This window comes from Thamnophis sirtalis, unplaced genomic scaffold, assembly GCF_051295495.1.
Source record: "Thamnophis sirtalis isolate CommonGarterSnake01/CBP01778 unplaced genomic scaffold, rThaSir2_p1.2 scaffold_3, whole genome shotgun sequence".
In the NCBI taxonomy this organism is placed as follows: Eukaryota; Metazoa; Chordata; class Lepidosauria; order Squamata; family Natricidae; genus Thamnophis; species Thamnophis sirtalis.
Window position 1 is genome coordinate 174,093,701 of NW_028261383.1, and position 24,763 is coordinate 174,118,463.

The 24,763-nt window shown below is 42.3% G+C and overlaps 1 protein-coding gene across 2 annotated transcripts; it reads left to right on the plus strand.

Annotated features, from left to right (window-relative positions):
* The first annotated feature begins 1,213 nt into the window (after window positions 1-1,213).
* ALKBH7 (alkB homolog 7, RNA demethylase) lies at window positions 1,214-10,452 on the plus strand. 2 transcript variants are annotated; one of them, XM_087710995.1, is made up of 5 exons: window positions 1,214-1,533; window positions 4,151-4,324; window positions 5,915-6,039; window positions 9,111-9,255; window positions 9,680-10,452. In XM_087710995.1, the coding sequence occupies exons 1-4, from the start codon at window positions 1,234-1,236 to the stop codon at window positions 9,244-9,246; spliced, it is 735 nt and encodes a 244-aa protein (XP_087567121.1). In that variant the 5' UTR covers window positions 1,214-1,233; the 3' UTR covers window positions 9,247-9,255; window positions 9,680-10,452. The 2 variants fall into 2 exon arrangements, with proteins under 2 accessions (XP_087567121.1, XP_087567120.1); XM_087710994.1 differs by having other exon boundaries at window positions 9,111-10,452.
* Window positions 10,453-24,763: the final 14,311 nt, after the last annotated feature.

Sequence of the window (24,763 nt, forward strand, 5' to 3'; positions counted from 1 at the left end):
CCCCCCTGTTGCAGAAAATGACAGGCTTTAGACTTCTCAAGATACAGGAAAAGTTTATTTGGCAGCCAGGTTCAGAAAGCGAGACGGTGGCTTAGCATTGCAAGTTCTGAACAGCCTTCATTATCGAAGCACACATTCTTATACATTCTCAAAAGCATTGCAACACGGAAATACTTAACACATTTCTTAGTGGTTACCTTGAGGAGAAAGCCTTATAAGGAGATGGGGGTCTTACTTCTCCTTTTGTTTATGGAGTACGTGTCATTAACGAACTTTAATTGAACCTTGGACTTTTGACATAGGCTTTCGACATAGGCTTTTGACATAGAGACATCTTGTGGTTAGGCACTGGCTTCCTGTTTCTTTTGCAAGTTCCAACTCTGTCTATGTGGCTTTTAATATAGAAGTAAAGGGGCTCTAAGAGGCTGTCCAGCCTGACCCAGTAGGTTTCACAATTAATGTCCAAATCTTATTTTACGTCTGCTTTAGTGGGAGAATGTGTAAACCATAAGGGTTGGAATCAAATAAATGCCGAGTTTTTTAGATTGTTTTAGATTTTAAATGGTCACTTTGTTAACACATATTAATAGATTGTTGTTTAGAGATTGTTGCTTTTTTGTGCCTGTGGAGAGGAGAGGTGAGAAAAATAGTAAATAACCTCTAGTTAACTATAATAATAATAATAATAAAGATATGTTAGGGAGAGGAAATGTTAATGTCCTATTAATTTACTTTTTTAAAGAATATGTTATAAAGATATAAAGATAGATTTTGACAAAGGGACATCTTGTGGTTAGGCACTGGCTTCCTGTTCTTTTGCAAGTTGAAACTGCCTATGTGGCTTTAATATAGAAGTAAAGGGGCTCTAAGAGGCTGTCCAGCCTGACCCAGTAGGTTTCACACTTAATGTCCAAATCTCACTTTATGTCTGCTTTACCCCTATTAGTTAAAACTTAGCTGTGTCTAATTTTCTTCTTTTTTAATTGTTATTGTTATTAATAACCTTTAGGCCTCTTAATTGTTCCAAGTGCCAGGTTGAATAGGCTTTAATAGTATCGGCTTTAACCTCGCAGGTGAACACAATCCCAGGTAAGTTCTGAGCCCAGGTGGAAAAGGCACCTGGAAGGACGTTTTGCACCACGCGGGATCCTTGGCTTGCGTGCCAAAGCAAGAACGTCAGCCGGCCCATCGTGCAACGCGGCCGCTTTCGTTTCCCAACGCCCTGCCCCCGCGATGCCGCCGCCGCTGCCCCGCGGTCCGTTCGCCGGGCGCCGCTTGCTGCGGCTCCTGTGCCGACCCGCGCCGTCGCTTCGGGCTTTCTGCGCGGCGGCGGAGGAGGAGGAGCCGGAGGCGAAGCTGCGGCCGCGGCCGCCCGAGGTCCGTGCCTCGAGCGAGGCTCTCTGGCGAAGGCTGCGGGCCGGCGGCGCTTGGGTGACGCCGGACTTCATCAGCGGGGAAGAGGAGGCGTTGCTGGCCCGGGAGCTGGAGCCGCAGCTGCGCCGGCACCGCTACCAGGACGAGCATTGGGACGGGGTGGGTGGCTGCTGCTGCGCGGCTTCCAGGGAAACTCGGTGGGGGGCTCTGAAGGGTAGTTGGCTTGCCTAGGATCGCCTTCGGGTTGCGCGGGAGCCTCCTTACTGGCCGTTGCGCCGTTTAGGATTGGAGCGGCTTATTCAACAAACCGGTTAATCGGAGTGAACCTAAGCAATTAAGCAGAAACCAGTTAAGTAAAAACCAGTTAGACTAAATGGGTCTTACTGGCCTTTGTGCCGTTTAGGATTGGAGTGGCTTGTTCAACAAACCGGTTAATCGGAGTGAACCTAAGCAAATAAGCAAAAACCAATTAGTAAAAGCCAATTAAGCAAAAACCAGTTAAGTAAAAACCAGTTAGACTAAATGGGTCTTACTGGCCTTTGCGCTGTTTAGGATTGGAGTGGCTTGTTCAACAAACCGGTTAATCGGAGTGAATCTAAGCAAATAAGCAAAAACCAATTAGTAAAAACCAATTAAGTAAAAACCAGTTAGACTAAATGGGTCTTACTGGCCTTTGCGCCGTTTAGGATTGGGGTGGTTTATTCAACAAACCAGTTAATCGGAGTGAATCTAAGCAAATAAGTAAAAACCAATTAAGCAAAAAACAATTAAGTAAAAACCAGTTAGACTAAATGGGTCTTACTGGGCTTCGTGCCATTTAGGATTGGAGTGGCTTGTTCAACAAACCGGTTAATCGGAGTGAACCTAAGCAAATAAGCAAAAACCAATTAGTAAAAGCCAATTAAGCAAAAACCAGTTAAGTAAAAACCAGTTAGACTAAATGGGTCTTACTGGCCTTTGCGCTGTTTAGGATTGGAGTGGCTTGTTCAACAAACCGGTTAATCGGAGTGAATCTAAGCAAATAAGTAAAAACCAATTAAGCAAAAAACAATTAAGTAAAAACCAGTTAGACTAAATGGGTCTTACTGGCCTTTGCGCTGTTTAGGATTGGAGTGGCTTGTTCAACAAACCGGTTAATCGGAGTGAATCTAAGCAAATAAGCAAAAACCAATTAGTAAAAACCAATTAAGTAAAAACCAGTTAGACTAAATGGGTCTTACTGGCCTTTGCGCCGTTTAGGATTGGGGTGGTTTATTCAACAAACCAGTTAATCGGAGTGAATCTAAGCAAATAAGTAAAAACCAATTAAGCAAAAAACAATTAAGTAAAAACCAGTTAGACTAAATGGGTCTTACTGGGCTTCGTGCCATTTAGGATTGGAGTGGCTTGTTCAACAAACCGGTTAATCGGAGTGAACCTAAGCAAATAAGCAAAAACCAATTAAGTAAAAACCAATTAAGCAAAAACCAATTAAGTAAAAACCAGTTAGACTAAATGGGTCTTACTGGCCTTCGTGCCGTTTAGGATTGGAGTGGCTTGTTCAACAAACCAGTTAATCAGAGTGAACCTAAGCATATAAGGTGTTTCAGGCTTCCTAGTTTAGAAGATATTTGGAGAGACCAATTAGACTAAATGGGTCTTCTTAAACATGCATATGGGTTCCCAAACTCACCACACGTTGTGGATTTACACCACATACTATAATAAACCACAAACAAGCCTTTTGGACTACTTTGCCCAATGCATTAGGTTAACATAATGCTAGCTAGTTTGTAGTTTATTGTGTCCTGTACAGAGGAAAACTTATCAAATTGCCCACATTCCATATCTGTCTTTAGAATAAAACAGTACCGTGTTCTCAAACTGATTATTTCGTATTTGATTATGAGCTGTTTTCAACTGAAACACGTATGGGAGGCAACGTAAAAAGATTATCCATGGCATTTGGTGTTTGATCACAGTGATTAGCATGAGGTTCTGTAGTCATCACAGGAGTGCATATATCTGGGTGATCAAACTTGCGGATGGTTATCACATTTTCTTTCTAGAATGCGGCTGCTTTTCCATGAATCAAGTTTTATTTTATCTTTAGCCAGTAGTTTGGAGAATAAAGAAAGGAATATTGCTTGCTATAGAAATAAACTGCACCAAAGAATGCGGCTGCGCGGGTTATCATGGGGGCATCTAGGTGCTCCCATGTTACACCCCTTTTAGGCGGCCTGCACTGGTTGCCGGTTGTCTTCCGGGTGCGATTCAAGGTACTAATTATGACCTTTAAAGCGCTCCATGGCTTAGGCCCAGGGTACCTGCGAAACCACCTACTGCCACCGGTAGCCTCCCACCGTCCAGTGCGATCCCACAGAGTTGGCCTCCTCAGGGTGCCGTCGGCCAGACAGTGTCGGCTAGCGACCCCCAGGGGGAGAGCCTTCTCTGTGGGAGCGCCTTCCCTCTGGAATGATCTGCCCCCGGAGCTTCGTATAATCCCTGACCTCCGGTCCTTCCGACGTGCCCTAAAAAGTTGGCTTTTCCAGCAAGCCAGCCTGGCCTGAACAAAACAAAATAAATTATTGATCATTGTTAATTTTAATTTGATTTTTTTAAAAAAAACATTGTCAATTCTAATTGTTTGGGATATTCTATTTATTTATTTTTTAACTTTTGTATTATGTGTTTCTTTTAATGTTGTACGCCGCCCTGAGTCCTTGGGAGAAGGGCGGCATATAAATCTAATAAACCTAAACCTAGATATTCATGTCACCTCTTTTCATTCATGTAGGCGATTCATAAGTATCGGGAAACAGAAAAATCACACTGGAGCAGAGAATGTCAGGAGATCTTACAACGCGTCCGGAATGCTGCTTTCCCCCCAGGAATACCACAGCTCGCTCAAGTCCATGTTCTGGATTTGGATAAAAGTGGCCACATAAAGCCTCACGTGGACAGTGTCAAGGTAAGATAGCCAATTTTGAATTGTATTCTTCCATCTATCAGCCTGTGTCTCTCCAATAACAAAACCTCCTTAATCCTGTTGCCATTCGTGGGTCAAGTTCTCCAAAAGTCTTTATGAGCAAGTCCGAACAAGAAGATCTTTGCACCTAAAGTAGTACATCTATGTAAAAGAGTTCCCTGAAATGCAGTATTATCTCTGTAAGCAAGAAAGGTTCAAGCTCGTAGTCTTCCTTATATTGCATATCTGTCTGTGTATCTATCTCTACAGAATTTGGTAAGGTGAACTTCCATATGCAACTTTATAAGCTTAAAATCTCATTGACAATTAGACTCATCTATTCCTCTGTGGACTTATTGGCTCCTATCAGAAGATTGATTGTAAATGTGTTTTTATTTTCCATTTTCATTTCGTACAGTCACATATATACTGTGCATAACCGGGGCCATATAACATTAAACAATAAACACAGCCATTCCTCTTGTCAACAATACCCCCCAAAATAGAAACCCACTATACCTCTTCAACCCTCCATACACCTCTTTCTTTCGCCCCCCTCCAACTTTCCATCTTCCCTCCAACATTCCCCTCTACCCTACTTCCCCTCCCCTTCTACCACTCCTCTCTCCTGATACACTCCCTCCCTTCCTTCTCCCCCTCCCTCCAGTCCCCTCTCCCACCCTCGCTACCCCTCTTTCTTCTATCCCTCTACTCTTCCCTTCGGTGTATTTCTACTATCTATTAATATATTCAGCTTGTCCTATTTTTACAGTGAAATTAAAGAGCAACAGTATACAAGTGCAGTCGCATTACTTTAAAATCTAACACATACTATATATCCCCCCTCCCCCCTAACACCCCAAAGAAGATTGATTTATGGTTTTATGGTTTTATTATTTATTGGCCGCCCTTTTCCCTGAGGGGACTCAGGGCGGCTTACAATATATAGGGAGGGGAGTACAAGACAGTAAGACATAAAACAATACATAAGTAAAAATAGTACACAACATTCATCATTCAGGTGGGGACGGATTACGATCTTTATCCCCAGGCCTGACGGGATAGCCAGGTCTTGAGGGCTGCGCGGAAGGTCTGGAGGGTGGTGAGGGTACGAATCTCCACGGGGAGATTGTTCCAGAGGGTCGGAGCTACTACTGAAAAGGCTCTCCTCCGTGTAGTTGCCAGTCGGCACTGACTGGCGGATGGAACTCGGAGGAGGCCTAATCTATGTGATCTAATTGGTCGCAAGGAGGTGATTGTATTGATTAGGAGATTGTCAAGTCTTCTTCCATAATAAATCAACTGTGCAGTCCTTTACATGCCTACACAATAGTAAGCCCCATCTTTGACAGCATGACAATGTGATTCAGTCACTGGAAAAAAAACCTGTTTAAATTTAGTATCTTGCTCTAGGAATTAATATCATGAATCTAATGGCAAATCTAGTACACAATGCCCTAATATTGTTTTTTTTTCCTAGGTGGTAGAAAAGAATGTCCCGTTGCAACATGAGACTTGACGTCCCAATATTAGTTAATGAGTGATAATTTGTATTATTCTAATCCCGTAATGTTTATATTTCCTTTTGCTTAGTTCTGTGGCTGCACCATTGCAGGCCTGTCCCTTCTGTCGGCAAGTGTAATGCGCTTGGTTAGTCAGAAGAATCCGCAGGACTGGCTGGATCTTCTGCTGGAGCGCCGATCTCTCTACGTTCTTCGGTAATAAAAATTGCTTTGTTAAATAATCAGGTTAAGTGGCCATAGAGCCGAGGTGGCGCAGTGGTTAGGGTGCAGTACTGCAGGTCACTTCAGCTGACTGTTATCTGCAGTTCAGCGGTTCTAATCTCACCGGCTCAAGGTTGACTCAGCCTTCCATCCTTCCGAGGTGGGTGAAATGAGGACCCAGACTGTGGGGGCGATATGCTGACTCTGTAAACCGCTTAGAGAGGGCTGAAAGCCCTATGAAGCGGTATATAAGTCTAACTGCTATTGCTATTGCTATCTATCTATCTATCTATCTATCTATCTATCTATCTATCTATCTATCTATCTCTGTCTATCTATCTATCTATCTATCTATCTATCTATCTATCTATCTATCTATCTATCTATCTATCTCTCTTATCTATCTATCTAGAGCAGAGGTAGCGCAGTGGTTAGAGTGCAGTACTGCAGGCCACTTCGGCTGACTGTTCAGCGGTTCTAATCTCACCGGCTCAAGGTTGACTCAGCCTTCCATCCTTCTGAGGTGGGTAAAATGAGGACCCAGATTATTGGGGGCGATATGCTGACTCTGTAAACCGCTTAGAGAGGGCTGAAAGCCCTATGAAGCGGTATATAAGTCTAACTGCTATTGCTATTGCTATTTAGTCTAGCATCTTGTTTCATTTCGGTGGTAAGGGCACCGAAGTAAATGCTTCTGTGGTACGAAGTAAATGCTTCTGTGGTAGTGGTTTTCAGAGTTACCACTGTTTCTATACATGGAGTCCTGTGTAATTATTGTACTTAGAAGCCTTTGATAGACCAATTCTTCCATTAAATCCTTCTCCATCACTTTTTGGAATGTATTCTGTTCCCAGGATCACTCCTGGGCTCAATAGATATTCTATGCTGCAACTACTAAGTATCTCTTATTGGCGCAAAGAAATTTATTACGCAATGCCTGTTTGTCCATCTTTTTGAGACACACTGACATTAAGTAGAGATTTCACTTAAGAATAATGAGTCAAATGTACTGATTTTTCTCCATAAATATGTGACATACTGTATTTTTCAGAGTATAAGATGCACTCCCCTCCCCCAAAAGAGCATGGAAATGTAGGTGCGTCTTATACACCGAATGCATCCATTTTTAGCCTCCCGAAGCCCCGTCCCCGCATCCTACTTTTATGAAAACACCCCTCAGGAGCACTGTGCAGGCTTCAGCAGGGCTGGGGGAAGAGAAAAATGCCCCCGTTTTGGTGAAAAATGGGCATTTTTCCCTTCCCCCAGCCCTGCTGAAGCCTGCACAGTGCTCCTGGGGGCCAGGGAGGACAAAACTTTTTTTTTCTTACTTACCTCTTCGAAATTTGGTGCGTCTTATACACTGGTGCGTCTTATACACTGGTGCGTCTTATAGTTTGAAAAATACGGTAGTTTCTGCCATTGCCATAGTTATAAAATATCTAATTAAACCTGGCATTCTTCTAATATTTTAGACTGCAACTTCTATCGGCCCTGATAACACCATATTAGTTATGTTTAATTAGGAGTTATGTCAGCTTCATGAGTCTTGAGTTTGTACACTTCATATTTCCTACCTCTGTGGCTCAGAGAAGATTGGAAATGTCTATTTCTGTTGTTAATAAATCCGTGACCCGACAAATGCGCGATAGACATGCGCGACAACAAAACCGCGACGTCAAAATCACGCCCACAAATTTGCAACGTCAAAATCGCGACGGCAAAAGCGCGATGACAATAAAATCGAAAAAAATTTAGGATTAGGGTTATAACGTTACGTATGCGCGATGACAGAATCGTGCATACGTACGTTATAACCCTAATCCTAAAATTTTGTCGCCGCACTATTGTCGAAAATCAATTAGCGATTTTGACGTCCCGGTTTTGTCGTCACGGTTTTGTCGGCGCGCATATGTCTATCGCGCATTTGTCGGTGAACCAATAAACCATGGTGTCCTGTTACATCAAAAGACAAGGAACATTGGTTTGTTAGAATAAAACAAAATCAAGTTGTAGCTTCACATTTGGGATTGTCCTGTCAGATTGCAGTTCCCTAACTTTGGAATGAACGGAAATCTGCTTTGTTTAATAGGAAGGAGTTTGTATGGTTTCCTTGCAGGTGCTTGGTAGTTAAGACATGCCCATGAAGTAGGAAATATCTAATTTGATTATAGCTTACCGAAATTAATGAGCAGCTATAGCTTCTTCATGTGCATGAAATAGTCTGGGTATTGAGATGAGAAATATAAGTTGGAATGGAGAAGATGGATTGATTACATTCAAAATAAATATCGTACTAAGAAATTTCAATTAGCTTATGAATGAATAAGGAATGTTACAATTTATCTAAATTTAGCTTTAAAAAGGGGGAGTTAAAGTACAAGAGGGAGGTAGGATGCTATAGTTAGTTAGCTTATGTTAGTGTATGATTGTTAAATGTTTATACCCTGTATTTTGGGTTCCACCACAAATGCGCGCACAACAAAAGCGTGCCTGAGTAAACCGCGGTGACTAAAGCACGGTGACAAAACCGCGCGATGAATGAGCGACTAATTAGCCCTAAAGCGCGCCGACAAAAGCGCACCGACAGAAGCGCGCTGTAATGGAACCCTAAACCTAACCCTAAACCTAACCTTAAACCTAACTGTAAACCTTACCTTAAATTAAATCGCGCTTCTGTCGGCGCGCTGTTGTCAGCACGCTTTTGACATCGCGGTTTTAGCGCCGCGGTGTTGTGAGCCCGCTTATGACATTCGCGCTTTTGTCGGATCACGGTATTTTGCTCTGGGAAGTTGGGGGGAGGGAGGGTTGGAGGGGGAGACGGTTGGGGTGGGGGGAGGGAAGGGGAAATATTTGTAAAATTTATTAAAACTTTTCAATTAAAAAAAAAGAAATAGTCTGGGTATTCACTGAGAACAGAATTAGAGATTCTTTTAATCATTCTGTCTCTGAAGGATGAGTCTTCTTTTCAGATTCTTAATTCCGTATGGCGTCAATTTGGACAAAACCGTTTCCCAAGTTGTTGTAACTTAACCGATGTCTTCTCTAATTGTCTTCTCCAAATAAAGAGGGCCTGCTCGTTATGAATTCACTCATGAAATTCTTAGAGATGAGGAGTCCTTTTTCGATGGAAGGAAGGTCGAGAGGGAACGAAGGATCTCTGTCATCTGTCGAAACCTGCCCTTACCACCAGAACCATCCTAGAACTGACAGGTGATACTATGAAGGCTAACTGTTGCTGCCAGTGGAATTTACTCTTTTGCCTAATTGACGTGGTTCCACAGAGTTTTGGTTTTCTGTCCAAGTAAGTAAGTGATGGAACCTTTCCTCCATGCAGTGAAGGGAGCCTAAAAGAATACATACTCTAAGAAAAGTGTTCTGCTTCTTGCACTTAACAGGTAGGAAGAAGGAAATCTGCAACAATTTGGCAAGCAGATCCGGCTAAAATGAACCCCAACACTATTAATCTCAGGGGATAACATTTTTCTGTCATGTGTGTTGTTGCGAACAGAGGTAGAGATGAAATTAAGAACTGAAATGTACAGGGGGGATTCTCGGTATATTGCAATTTTTAAATTATCCTTTAATTGTTTTTCTAGTTATTGAACCCTTGAACATTGTTCTCTTTTCTGTTTAGTATTCAAATGTATCACATGCGCTGAGACTCAAAATAGTGAACTTGGTGAAGCAGATAGACAGGTGTTCTCCAGCGCTATGAATTCTTTCTATAAAAAGAGATTGACTGAAAAAGAAAATTACACCTTTGATGCTTGTAACCATTACATAGGTAGATGAGAGCGGGGCCTAAGCTAATTGCCCCATTATTTCCTTATTAAATGTATTGCCAATTTTTCAAAGAGTAAAGAAAGTACTTGAATTTTTAATTGTCTCGCAAACGATGCTGAAACTGAATATGTTTTGTCATTTCTGTGAATTAAATAATTTCAGAATGATTCTGATAGGTGTCATAAGCACAAGATTAGCTTTAACATTATGTACCTAAACATAAATTTAAAAAAGCCAAATTGGGTCTCTCTAAATGAGAATTTCACTGTGGTGGGTGTTCAGGGAGTGGGAATAGGAGAAATTTCCACATTTTGACTTGCAGCATCAAAATGCTGAAGAGAAAAGAGGTAAAACGAAGAAGTGGAAGACAAGTGAACAATCTTGATTATTAAAAAAAAAGGAAGTATTGAGGAATGTGAAAATAGGTAGTACTTACCTTTGAATAATTTAGGATGGGGCGAAATATGAAATATGAATCCGTGATCTCTTATTGCTCAGGACTAGAATCCAGTTCTATTTACAACACACAACACCTGATTCTGTATGGCCCTATCTCTTCTCTGTGGTTTTTTAAAATTATTCCTCTCCCCATTTCCTAAAAAAATAAACCTCTTGAAACCCTAAGTTATATCTCTGCAGTATTTTTGACCATCTCTGTGGTGCACCCTTATGTTGTTAAACAAAAGGAATGACTGAGATAGCTTTGTTGGGATTAATGAGCAATATTTTCTTTTTAAAAATAAGTACTACGTGTCTTTTGCTAAAAATATAGGCATGTGGCTTTAGTATGATCTTGACTGCTTATTTTCATGAAGTTTTGAATGACTTTAAGTAATCAACATTAAGATGTTTGGGGCTTCAGTAATGCAAATAATACTATCTATCTATATATCTATATCTATATCTATATCTATCTATCTATCTATCTATCTATCTATCTATCTATCTATCTATCTATATATCTATATCTATCTATCTATCTATCTATCTATCTATCTATCTATCTATCTATCTATCTATCTATCTATATATATCTGTTGTGACTCAGCAGCAGGCTTCTGTGAGTCTTTTCGGGAGGCAAGATTAACAATGCAGCTGGGGCTCGTTAGTGGGTCTTCTGGTGATGAAAGGAGGATGGTGCCACGCCCTGGTTGCAGGAGTCAACGTTCATTCGTTCAACGTTCATTGATCCTCGGTCGTGGTTTCTTGGATGGACACTTGGAGAAGTGATTTGATTTCTGTAACCCTGATTCGTAGAGACATTTGAAGAAGTGCTTTGCTTTCCTTTTGTTCACCTTGTGTTGCCGTAAGAGAGATTTGTTTTGCATTCCGTTATCTTCAGGCAGAGACTTTAATTAGGTTTATTTTGGGCTCGTAGCCAGTTAAGAGCCGAGGACTGATAAAGAGAGTTCCTTTTAAGTTTGTTTGCCTGTCATCTGTTAACGAGAGAAGGAGGGGGGACAGAACATATATCCCAATGAATGATCCGGACCCCAGAAACAAAGACGCTGTTTTTCTCTTTGCTTTACTTTTTATTTAATTGACACCAGTATTTACATATCAATCAATCATTCATAATGTAATTTTGGAACTAATAACTTCAGCCTTCCAAGAGAAGAAATAGACAAATAAATTAAAAAAACAATAACAAGGGGGAGCTCTAATTGGGAAGGAACGTGGCAAGTGACATGTTCCTGAATTCAAAGAAAGAAATTAGAAATAACCCATAAATATTTCAAATAGGTTGCCTGAGCCTTTCAGATCTAATTTAGACAGGATTCCGTCGAGCCACCAATGTGTTTAAGTGACGTGTATCTGGGAAGAGTGTGAAAGGACTGATAGATTATATGCCCAGTTCTTTCCTGCTAAGTAGGGATCATTCTGTAGAATGCTTGAAGAGAAGGATGTAAACATCACATGGTGGGGTTTCTTGCAATTCTTCCTTGAAAAGCTTGTGTAAGTGCTGAGGACGAGACGGATGCTTTGTTCTATAGCTAAATATACAATCATGCTTCGCTGCTACCTTATAAATCTGCATCCGTTCTCCCCCCCCCTCCGTAACCATCAGCCCATACAACTGCAGGCAGAGGCTGAGAGTTTCTCCACTTCATGCCACTGGTGGCTGTCATCCAGAAAAGCTACATTCTCATAGTGGATAGGACGGCAGCAGGGGTTCCCCAGCGCTGCAATCTCGCTTTTCTGCAACAGTATTGAGAGGGTCAAGTCGTGATTGCTGTGTGCCTTGGGACAGGTCCCACTGCAATACTTGAAAAGGATGGTCTCTTCGGAGTTGTAGCCCAAACTTAGATCTTTGATACGAACCAGCAGACTTCGCAATTGACATTCTTGTTCCTCGGGTCTCTCCCATGTGTGTCTCTTCGGGCGGATCCTGGTTGGGCCGGAGAACAATGGGACTGGGCTATTTGAAGGCTTGTTCTGGAGAGTTGTGGCACTGGTGAGTGTTCCTTTAAAGAACTTTGGTTCTGTAATGAGAAGAAGAAGTAGAGTCAAAGGAAGAATAGGCCTTATCTTACATAATCCCGTGTTGGATCTACTTTGATTAGGAGCACTAGCCATTAGTAGATTTAAGCATTTGGAATGCTTAGGCCTTATATTCTGTCCAGGACAGAGGTAGGTTCCTACCAGTTCGCACCTATTCGGTAGAACCGGTTGGTCAAATCTACCGGACCGGTTAGAAGAGGTTCCACCAGTGGACCCGGAAAGCAGGCCACACCTACAAAAGAGGTTCCAAAACTTTTTTGAAACCCACCACTAGTCCTTGGATATGATTATTCTACACTATCAGGCTCCTATTTATAAAACTCAGGGCCTCTGTGAAAGGCAAGGATGACTACTGCGTTTGTGGTGCAATCAGAACATTGCGTGTGTTGAAGTTGTTTTAACGCAAACCAAAGATGCCTTTTAAAAAACAAGTTTACATCCTATTCTTATGCATGCCAGTGCTGTGTGTGAGGTCATTTAAGGTGGTTCTGACAAGTGTCATCGGCATCTTCATATCCCGTCACATGGGCGGCAAGCCACTCCCATCCGGTCATATGGGCGGCAAGCCACTCCCACAAAGGAGGCCACACCCACAGAGTAGGTTCGAACAATTTTTGAAACCCACCACTGGTCCAGGACATGATTGTATGTGTATTGTTCTGAGCGTGTGTAAGTTTGAGAGTTGGAAATAAATAATCCATCTTGCTTGTATATAATAAATCAGTGTTTAGCCCTTGCTTGGTTAGATTAGAATAACCAAAGAAATCTATTTCAGGTTGGTGGATAGACTTAAAAACATTATTTTGATGCTTGCAATACAAAATCCAACTTCTCTTCCCTTTGCGCATTAAATAGGAATAAAAAAAATGGAATAAGACACAGAGGGTGCTCTTTTATCATGCGCTCCTAAAGTTACCATTGCTAAGTATTGTGTATCTGTTTTACTTTTTTGTTATTGTCTATTTGGTGGAAAAGAAAACTAGAAAAAAGTTAGGGGGGAAAAAGAACGTTACAAATAGAACATGTAGTCAGGAGCAGCATAAAGCAGTGTGATTGTATAATAAATAACATCGGACAACACCTTCAGAAATTCTCCTATTAATATTAATGTAGTTATACCTTAATATAGTTAGTGCTTTCTCAATCTGTGATGAATTAATGTTAATTCCTGGTATCCTTAAATAAAATAGGAAACAACGGAGTAGCAGAAAAAGATTATGAAGAGCCAAGGCCCAGTAGTAGTCTGTGTGGTCCAGTTATCTCACCTGGTTCCCTGATAAATGCACGCTCGACAAAAGCGCGCCCGACAAAACTGCGAGTTCTAAATCGTGCCGACGAATGAGCGCAGAAGCGCACCGACAACAGCACGCCAACAGAAGCACGCTCTAAACCTAACCCTAAACCTAACCCTGAACCTAACCCGAAACCTAAACCTAACCCTGAACCTAACCCTAACCCTAACCCTGAACCTAACTCTAAACCTAACCCTAACCCTAAACCTAACCCTGAACCTAACCCTAAACCTAACCCTGAACCTAACCCTAAACCTAACCCTGAACCTAACCCTGAATCTAACCCTAAACCTAACCCTAAACCTAACCCTGAACCTAACCCTGAACCTAACCCTGAACCTAACCCTGAACCTAACCCTAAACCTAACCCTAAACCTAACCCTGAACCTAACCCTAAACCTAAACCTAACCCTAAACCTAACCCTGAACCTAACCCTAACCCTAACCCTAAACCTAACCCTAAACCTAAACCTAACCCTAAACCTAACCCTGAACCTAACCCTAAACCTAACCCTAAACCTAACCCTGAACCTAACCCTAAACCTAACCCTGAACCTAACCCTGAATCTAACCCTAAACCTAACCCTAAACCTAACCCTGAACCTAACCCTGAACCTAACCCTAAACCTAACCCTAAACCTAACCCTAAACCTAACCCTGAACCTAACCCTAAACCTAACCCTAAACCTAACCCTGAACCTAACCCTAAACCTAACCCTGAATCTAACCCTAAACCTAACCCTAAACCTAACCCTGAACCTAACCCTGAACCTAACCCTAAACCTAACCCTGAACCTAACCCTAAACCTAACCCTGAACCTAACCCTGAACCTAACCCTGAATCTAACCCTAAACCTAACCCTAAACCTAACCCTGAACCTAACCCTGAACCTAACCCTAAACCTAACCCTGAACCTAACCCTAAACCTAACCCTAAACCTAACCCTGAACCTAACCCTAAACCTAAACCTAACCCTAAACCTAACCCTGAACCTAACCCTAAACCTAACCCTAAACCTAAACCTAACCCTAAACCTAACCCTGAACCTAACCCTAAACCTAACCCTAAACCTAACCCTAAACCTAACCCTGAACCTAACCCTGAACCTAACTCTAAACCTAACCCTAACCCTAAACCTAACCCTAAACCTAACCCTGAACCTAACCCTAAACCTAACCCTAAACCTAACCCTAAACCTAACCCTGAACCTAACCCTAAACCTAACCCTGAATCTAACCCTAAACCTAACCCTAACCCTAAACCTAACCCTAAACCTAACCCTAAACCTAACCCTGAACCTAACCCTGAACCTAACCCTGAACCTAACCCTAAACCTAACCCTAAACCTAACCCTGAACCTAACCCTGAACCTAACCCTAAACCTAACCCTGAACCTAACCCTAAACCTAACCCTGAACCTAACCCTGAACCTAACTCTAAACCTAACCCTAAACCTAAACCTAACCCTAAACCTAACCCTAAACCTAACCCTAAACCTAACCCTGAACCTAACCCTGAACCTAACCCTAAACCTAACCCTAAACCTAACCCTGAACCTAACCCTGAACCTAACCCTGAATCTAACCCTAAACCTAACCCTAACCCTAAACCTAAACCTAACCCTAAACCTAACCCTAAACCTAACCCTGAACCTAACCCTAAACCTAACCCTGAACCTAACCCTAAACCTAACCCTGAACCTAACCCTGAATCTAACCCTAAACCTAACCCTAAACCTAACCCTGAACCTAACCCTGAACCTAACCCTAAACCTAACCCTGAACCTAACCCTAAACCTAACCCTAAACCTAACCCTGAACCTAACCCTAAACCTAAACCTAACCCTAAACCTAACCCTGAACCTAACCCTAAACCTAACCCTAAACCTAACCCTAAACCTAAACCTAACCCTAAACCTAACCCTGAACCTAACCCTAAACCTAACCCTAAACCTAACCCTAAACCTAACCCTGAACCTAACCCTGAACCTAACTCTAAACCTAACCCTAACCCTAAACCTAACCCTAAACCTAACCCTGAACCTAACCCTAAACCTAACCCTAAACCTAACCCTAAACCTAACCTTGAACCTAACCCTGAACCTAACCCTAAACCTAACCCTGAACCTAACCCTGAACCTAACCCTGAACCTAACCCTAAACCTAACCCTGAACCTAACCCTGAACCTAACCCTAAACCTAACCCTGAACCTAACCCTGAACCTAACCCTAAACCTAACCTTGAACCTAACCCTGAACCTAACCCTAAACCTAACCCTGAACCTAACCCTGAACCTAACCCTGAACCTAACCCTTACCTTAACTTAAATCGCGCTTCGGTCGGCGCGCCGTTGTGGGCGCATTGATGAAGTTGCGGTTTTCGCACTGCGGTTTCATCGGCGCGCTTTTGTCGTGCGCGCATTTGTCGGGTCACGATCTCACCTAGGGTAATGCAGTTGACATGCCCCAAAGTAGAAATATTCAGTGGATTAATCCACATGCACACACTGGTTTAGAATTGCTAATGAAGATGTCTATGGAGAGTCTCAGTCATCCAGGTTATGGTTCTCCCAAGAGGTAACTGGACTTTCTTGTCATTGTTTTGTTTTGTTTTGTTTTTAAGACGTTTCTTCAGCTCTGACAGGATGGTGGGGAATGGAAGGATTTATATTCCTCGCAGGCAGCTGGTCATTTGCATCCTTTTAGAGGGTGGTTGAGGCCACTTGGAGGTTTATCTCTGTCCTCAGGGTCACCTGAGTGGTGCAAATGGCTGTGGAACCTCCTTGGAACTGGGTTGTAGACTAGAGATAAATGTGAGTATCCCTCCTCCTCTGTTAAAAGAGGGCTGTCAGCTCTGAATGGAGGGAGTGGGATATGTCATCATCTTATCTCAGTCCATAGCTCAGCTCCTGGCTCTCTTTCATGGCGAAGAAGATTGAAACAAGGAATATAAACCTCATACTGCTAGAACCAAGGCTGGTATATCAACAGTAGTTTCAGGTATTTAAAAAGGAAGCTACTCAGATAAATAAAACAAGGGACATGAGTGGATCACGTTTTGTAAAAAGTAAAGCCATAGTTAGTTCAGTTCAGTTCAGTTTATTAAACTTGTATGCCGCCCTATTCCCAAAGGGACTCAGGGCGGCTAACAAACCAATAGGGAATAGGGGCAAAGATACAAAGAAAACAAATAAGACAAAAACAAAATCCAAAAAACAGATTAAAAGAAAACTTCACAACAGCCGCAACAACTCGAGTGGGGCTGGGAACTCATCGGCCCCAGGCCTGCCGGAACAGCCAGGTTTTAACAGCTTTGCGGAAAGCCCGAAGGGTGGTGAGGGTCCGAATCTCCACGGGGAGATCGTTCCAGAGGGCCGGAGCAGCCACAGAGAAGGCCCTCCCCCGGGTAGCCTTTTCAGCCTTTTTTCCAGTAGACAAGAGTCTAAAAGAAGACTGCCTGGAAGAAAAGGATGGTGATGGACAGCGAGCTTTTGTTTGCTTTGAAAATCCACACCGTCTAAGTTTTTATGTGATTGGACTGGTCTACATTTCTATCACTTTAGCAATAGTCCACTTATCTATCAAAAACTGCCAGTTATCCTGTTAATAATACATAAAAGGTAAAGGTTCCCCTTGCACATATGTGCTAGTCATTCCTGACTCTAGGGGGCGGTGCTCATCTCCATTTCAAAGCCGAAGAGCCAGCGCTGTCCGAAGACGTCTCCGTGGCCATGTGGCCGGTATGACTAAACGGCGAAGGCGCATTGAACGCTGTTCCCTTCCCACCAAAGGTGGTTCCTATTTTTCTACTTGCATTTTTACATGCTTTCGAACTGCTAAGTAGCTGGGACAAGTAACAGGAGCTCCCTCTGTTACGCGGCGCTAGGGATGCGAACCTTTCTGAGCGACAAGCTGAGCGACTTAGCCACTGAGCCACCACGTCCCTCTAATAATACACATCACACCTTATAAAATGCGTGTCCTGTACTCTGAACTGTGAATAATGGATATCAATACACATCTTACCTAACACAGAGAATATCGCACAATGCATGCTTTTCCCTGTATGCCAAACATTTCCTTCAACTTTGTCTCTGGTCTATCCAAACCCAAAGCACTAATGAAAAAGACAAATGGACTTCCCATTGTCACATCTTGAGAAATTCTCTGGTCCCTCGGATATTAAATTATAGTTCCCATCATTACTTACTTTTGGCTATGCTCTGACAGCTAATTCTAATTGTAACTCAGCAATGCTTGGTGTGTGTATGTGTGTTTGTGTTTGTGTTTGTGCATTCTTTATATCCCTGCTATATGTGATCTTCATTGTAATACTTTGCTCATAAAAGTTGCTGAGAAATTTCAAATATCTTTCTGTTCCCGAGAGGAAGACTAGTGTAAGATTGTTTAACAAGAAGGAAAAAAAGACAGATATCTCTCTCCCCCCACCATCTTCTAAATATCACGATAAAATAGATAGAAATCTTGGTGTAGGATTGACCTAAGACACAAGTATATCTTAGGTGTTAGATGCCTAAGACAATTCAATAATGTTTTGTAAAATGCTAGTTACTGATATCCTGATGCTGAAAGTTTATTTGGCAATTGATAACCTTTCATTGATGCTATTTTTGTTCCATTTACGTTATGCCCCCCCCCCACACCTAGCCACTCATGGTGTCCTCAAATTCCTTGACTCTATTCCATTCTTACTTAGTCTTCCTTCCTCCTTCACCTGCCTCTTATGAAACGTCCTTCTGCTTTTCATTCAATGCAGCACTTAGATATTTATGCCCACTGTTGACCTCCAAATGCCACCCTCTTTTTCCGGGAACCTCTCAGCATCTTCTGGTGTCTTACAAATAAGAGTGCGCCTTTTGGATTGTATACTCTTGTATTTAGGATTTCAAAAACCTTCTCTGGAACTGCTAATGGAGATAGACTTCTGTAAAACTCAGAACATTAACCTAATGTTCTAGAACATGATAGGAATTGAGTTTACGCGATGTACTTACTTGGTTACTAAATCAACCCATTTCCACCTACATGCAATAGACTGAATACACTGTAAGCTGAATTTGCTGAATGCATTATATTACAGAAAACTATAATGACGATTAAAAAAAAAATTAGCAAACTGTAAATTAGGGAAATGCAGCCTCTTGGTCGTCTTTTGACCTGATTTAACACGATGTTCCAACCCAGCCTGGAAGTTTGAGAAGAGTAGGTAGTTAAACCTAGGCTGCTTAAATATAGGATTAGTGAGCTATATAGTCTGTCAAATGAATAGCCTTTTATCACCACTGCTGGTGCCCCGTGGCACGACAAAACCGCGGTCCACTAAAGCGCGCCCGATTAAAGCGCGTACCTGACGTCATCAGCAGCGCGAGAAATACGACCGCCGAGAAAAAAGGGCGCTTTAAAAAGCGCTTTTAAAGCAAGCCGATTCACGTAAGGGTTAGGGTTAGGTTAAGGGTTAGGTTTAGGGTTAGGTTTGGGGGGGTTAGGGTAAGGTTTTCGCGTTAATTTTAACTTTACCGCTCACAGCGTGATGTTTTCGTCGCGCTGTGATGACATCAGGTACGCCCTTTCGTTGAGCGCGCTTTAGCCTACCGCGGTTTTGTGGTGGAACCCTGGTGCCCTACTGCATGGCAAACCCATGTCTTGGCCAATCAAATCAGCAAGAGTAGGGAGTCTTTTAACCAGTTTCCGAGCAATTCTCGTCATACCTAGTTGTCTCTGTAATACGTCTCTGATCCAGGTGCCTGACTTTTGCATCATGTTGCCGTCAGTGAGTTGGGAAGGAGTTGTTTGGATCAACAGGATGAGAGACAGGCCGTAGACAAGCTGAGGTGTGCCCATCCCTTCCCCAGTGAGCAAGGCCAAGAGCTCTATAGGAAAGATAAATCTTCCCCTTCCTTTATACCTTCTTTGAAAGAGTGGGTGGGAGGAGGAATTGTCCGTAGAATGCTTGGAACAGAAGTATTAACCCTTGCACCTTTAAACCGTTATAGATCATGCCAGACAGGGTTCCTCCGCAGCAGGATCAGAGGTTCAATACATAAATCATAATGGATTCGATGAGATCTGTATGCAGGACGGGCTTTCCAACAGCCTGTTAACCTTTCCTCTAGATCACTGTGAGAGTCTCTCAACCAAGAAACAATTGATAGCCACGCTTGAACATGGCAGACATCCACTACAGCGTCCTTGCCAAGAAAAAGATTGAGCCAGCCTCAACAATGTGCAAAAACCCATGTGGTCACCTGAAGCGGCAGCAGACCTAATGATATCCCCACCAAAGAGATGCTGTCTAGGGTATGGTCAGATAAAGAGGGAGGATGAAGAGCAAGAGGCTCAGGGGGGATGCTCCCTAAATTATCAGGCTGTAAAGGTGGCAATAGGACCTTTTCTATACCCCGCACCCGTAGAACGCTTCTGATAGAGCCGAGGTGGCGCAGTGGTTAGGGTGCAGTACTGCAGGCCACTTCAGCTGACTGTTATCTGCGGTTCTAATCTCACTGGCTCAAGGTTGACTCAGCCTCCCATCCTTCCGAGGTGGGTGAAATGAGGACCCAGACTGTGGGGGCGATATGCTGACTCTGTAAACCGCTTAGAGAGGGCTGAAAGCCCTATGAAGCGGTATATAAGTCTAACTGCTATTGCTATTGCTATCAGATTCTAAAAGCCGATCAGAGGTGGAGAGGATAGCATTTGCTTTATTTATTTGAAACATTCTTTATATTATGCACTTCTCATTAAAGGGAACCTCATAGCTCTAAGTACATTTTATTCTACTTATGAAATTTATTCACCACCTAAATCTAGGTAAGTTCTAGACAGTTTCTATTCTACCTTGAATTTTTCTTTCCACATCCTGCTTTTTTATGTTGATGGTGAGAGAACAGAGACTTGATACAACCAGACAACACTGAAGTCCAACCAGCTTCAACCATGAAACAAAAAAAAATGAGATGTGACTGGAAGTAAAAGGGGAAAAAAATATTTGGGAGAAGATATTGGGAGGAAACTAAAAATGCAAACATGGGAGAAAATTAAATTTGAAAAATAATGTCTTGGAATGCATTTTAAAGATTATTCGGAAGAGATCTGAAACTTTACAAAGAAAGTGTTTATTATATTAGGTTATCTAATTTAATCATTGCAGAAGTGTATAGGATGATTTCTGTTGGACCACATCAGACCAATATATTTTTAACCCAAAAGTCACCCATATTTCCTTCTTCTATGTTCTTGGTATCTAGTACTAAGATATGGTGCATCAGAACATAAGTTTTTGTTTCAATTGAAGGCATAAGGAAAGTTATATTTTTCAATGGTCCTCAAGCTCTACAAAGAATCAAGGAACATCACAACTGCTCTGCAACTTACTTAACAGCTGGATACATTTTCCTCTCAAATCTTGTGGCTTCCCTTCATTGTCCCTTCAGTTCAATAACCTGTCATGTGCACACAAGGAAGGGTAACAATGCTTTCCAATCAGAGCAAAAACTTGATAGTGGTATCTTCAAATTCTCTCAAGAGGAAGGCCTATATCCATTTCTTTACCAACCATCTGTACCTGAAAAGGGAATCCCTCTTTCAGGATGTCTCACAAAAACTGTCTCTCTAACGCCAGGGCCAAGAAAGTCAGTTCAGCATGTTCCATCTAGGCATAATTTATGGAGTAGTCTTTCTTTGCTCCACACACACCCCAACTCCTTTCAAAGGCATTTCATCACAGCAGGCCTGGGCGTAATCAACTCCAGGAATTTCCATTCAAGGATTCAGGTTTTTTTTTAAAAAAAAGATTTAACTGTTTCAGAATAAAGTGTGTTTGACACAAACTCAAGAGTTCCAACCTGTGAAATTCACTATTTGTGGGGAGGATTAGGCAAAGATGGTTCACTGCCAGAAGCAAAAGACAGCACCTGAACTGCAAATGGAATATCTGGTGAAGACATGAAGGGCTCGGTTCACCGACAAATGCGCGCTCGACAAAAGCGCGCCGACAAAACTGCGGCGAGAAAACCACGAGGTCGAAATCGCGCCCACAGAAGAGCGCCGACAAAAGCATCAAAAAACAACGAAAACAACGTAACAACCCTAGCCTTAACCCTTATCGCGCTTTTGTGGGCGTGGTTTTGTCGGCGCTCTTTTGTGGGACCGCTTTCGACCTCGCCGTTTTCTCGGCGCGCTTTTGTCGGGCGCGCATTTGAGGGCTGTTTATGACTTCAAATTGGTGGAGCCTTACAAAGGTTCATATTTACATTTTTAGTGCACCCCCAGGATATTTCTGATGTCAGCATTACCAGATACACCAGTGATGGTGAACCTTTTGGCCTCAGTGTCAGCGTTCCAAATATCATGCAGAATTAAATCAGAGTCCAAGGCAGAGCTATCATTAAGGTTCCAATTTAATAAGACAGACATGTTGGCATCGTGCTATGGATCCCAATTCTGGAAATGACATCAGAATCCCACCCAGTTAAAAGTTCGTGATCTTGTCCCCACACCCACAATCCATCACATGATCCAATCTTCTTCTTCCACGCTGGCATCCACACCCAGCTGCTTCCGGTCAGGTGTAAAAGTGCGGAGACAAAAGATGAGCTTGAGCTTCTAGAAAAGAATGACAACAATACATTCCACAATCCTACTCCTGTCTATTCCCCCCTCCCATCAACTATACTAATGAAACAGCATATTGAAATAAGAGAAAGTGTGGCAGGCCAAAATTCTAAAAGGAATATAATTGCAGGCCTGACACTCAGTATGTCAAACACTCGGAAAATACTTAACCTGACTCTGCTGGCATATCACATACTCCACGCCCTGAACAAAAGGGAAGCAATTATTTACATATTCGTTTTTTTTAAAAAAAATACAGTATAATCACATGTGGTGCTATATATTATATAAAGAAGCACCAGATAATTATAAAAATGAAATGCAAGTAAATCAAATATAAAACAAATTCATTTTCGGAGTAAGCCTGATAGCATATTCCTCTTGCACAACCTCTGGAGGGTTCAGAGCCGGTGAGAAGCAAACTCCATTCTTGAAGTCACCAAGAATTGTGCGAGAATGTGGCTGCCAGGGGGTTGGTGAACGCTGGCATGTCATTCAAAATATTGTGGCATGTCACATTTGTCATAGATTCACACAGGAAACATGGCCAAATAAGGTAATAATTGCAAAGCTACATTAGCAGAATCTTGCAAGTTGAAAGTAGTGTTCTCCTACTGCAGGGTTTCCCAAACAAGGGTGGGAGATGATACTCCAGGGGGTGCAAAAACGTGGGTTTACAAGTTTGAAAATTATAGTGTATATCATAATTATATGCATATAATTATTTACTTTTGTAAGGGGTGGAAGAATATATAGCAATAGCAATAGCACTTAGACTTATATACCGCTTCATAGGGCTTTCAGCCCTCTCTAAGCGGTTTACAGAGTCAGCATATCGCCCCCACAGTCTGGGTCCTCATTTCACCCACCTCAGAAGGATGGAAGGCTGAGTCAACCTTGAGCCGGTGAGATTAGAACCGCTGAACCGCAGATAGCAGTCAGCTGAAGTGGCCTGCAGTACTGCACCCTAACCACTGCGCCACCTTGGCTCCTCATTGGTGTATTTCAGCTTCTGTAGCTGCTGTATCTTGAAGAGCTTCTCCTTGGTGTACTTGATATTTTTGGGCTTCTTTTACATTTCTGAATCTGTGCCCCCATGGCTGCTAGCGTTCCTGAGATGCCGAGGTAAAGGTCAGAAAGAAGGAAGAAGAGTAGGCGAGCTGTCGTCTGGTTGTCGGCTTAGCTCTGTGGTGTATGGAACATCTCCTTGAGCCTTAGTGAGGCTATAGGAGGGCTTGGATGTGGCATGGCAGAGCCAATAAATCATCATCATCGGGCTGACACGAGTGGGATCTCTGCTGTCTGCATTTCCATCTCCGAGCAGTGCATTCCTTCCATTTGGCATCGCGCATACCACGACAGGACCCAATGGAGGCTTAGCAGGAGTGGAAACAGTCTGGAGGATCATTAAGAACGGAAGAACAGACTGGAAATTAGGTGGATTCTTATGGTTAGGCCAAGGGACCCCAATCTTTCGGGCTCATTTGGGATTTTGAAAATATTTTTTTGATGTTCCACAAAATGCCTGCTATCGTGGGTATTGCCAATTGTAGCAACACATTTATCAAAAGACCCTACCGTTTTATCCCCTCAAAATGCTTCCTACCCGTAGGGTGCACATTTGTTTCCCTTTAGAGAAAATGACAGATGGGTACACTTTATAGCAAAGCATTCAGGTTCAAACCATTATCATCCCCCCCTCTTAAAGATGCCTCTTGGGTCTATATGGGATCCAGATGTAGTTTTGGATATAGGTTATATGCTTCAGCTGGTGCTTTGCTTTGCAGGATATTCGCTTCCCCTCCATTATTTTTTCAAATTAATATAAAATAAGGAAGGGGTGGAAACCTGTTAGCTGCTAGGAAATGTGGCCTTTTCCAACCTGTTTGGTTTGGTGTAGAAAAGGAAAGACAGATTCCACCTTTTCATGTGGAAAACAAAGGACAACCTCAGTTTAACTGGAAAATCGGGATCTAGAAGACAGTTTTCAAAAGTATGTAGAAAATCATTGAAAGTTACAAACTTAGCCGAGATGGCTAAAATATCGGCATATCTTAAAGATCATTCAAATGAGATATATAAACGAGACTGGAAAAAATGGATTGACTATACACAAAACAAATACGGGACTAAGAAATTCCAGATAGTCTACGCTTAAGATCAGGAATGAGTTAAACTGTTCAAAGTTAGTGTAACAGGAAGAAGCTAAGATCAATGTAGAGATGTTATTAACCTCTTTTTTTAAAATTTCTTTTGTCTCAATATATTTTAGACTGTGTTTGTTAAAAATCTATACCGTGTACGGGCTCTGGGAAGTCGGTGGGGGAGGGAGGTGGGGTGTTAGGGGGTGGGGGAGGGGAGGGTAGGAGGGGACATATACTATGAGTTAGATTTCAACGTAATGCGATTTCACATGTATACTGTTTCTCTTTAATTTTTCTGTAAAAATAGGACAAGCTGAATACATTGACATATAGTAGAAATACACCAAGGGGAGGAGGAGTGGGATA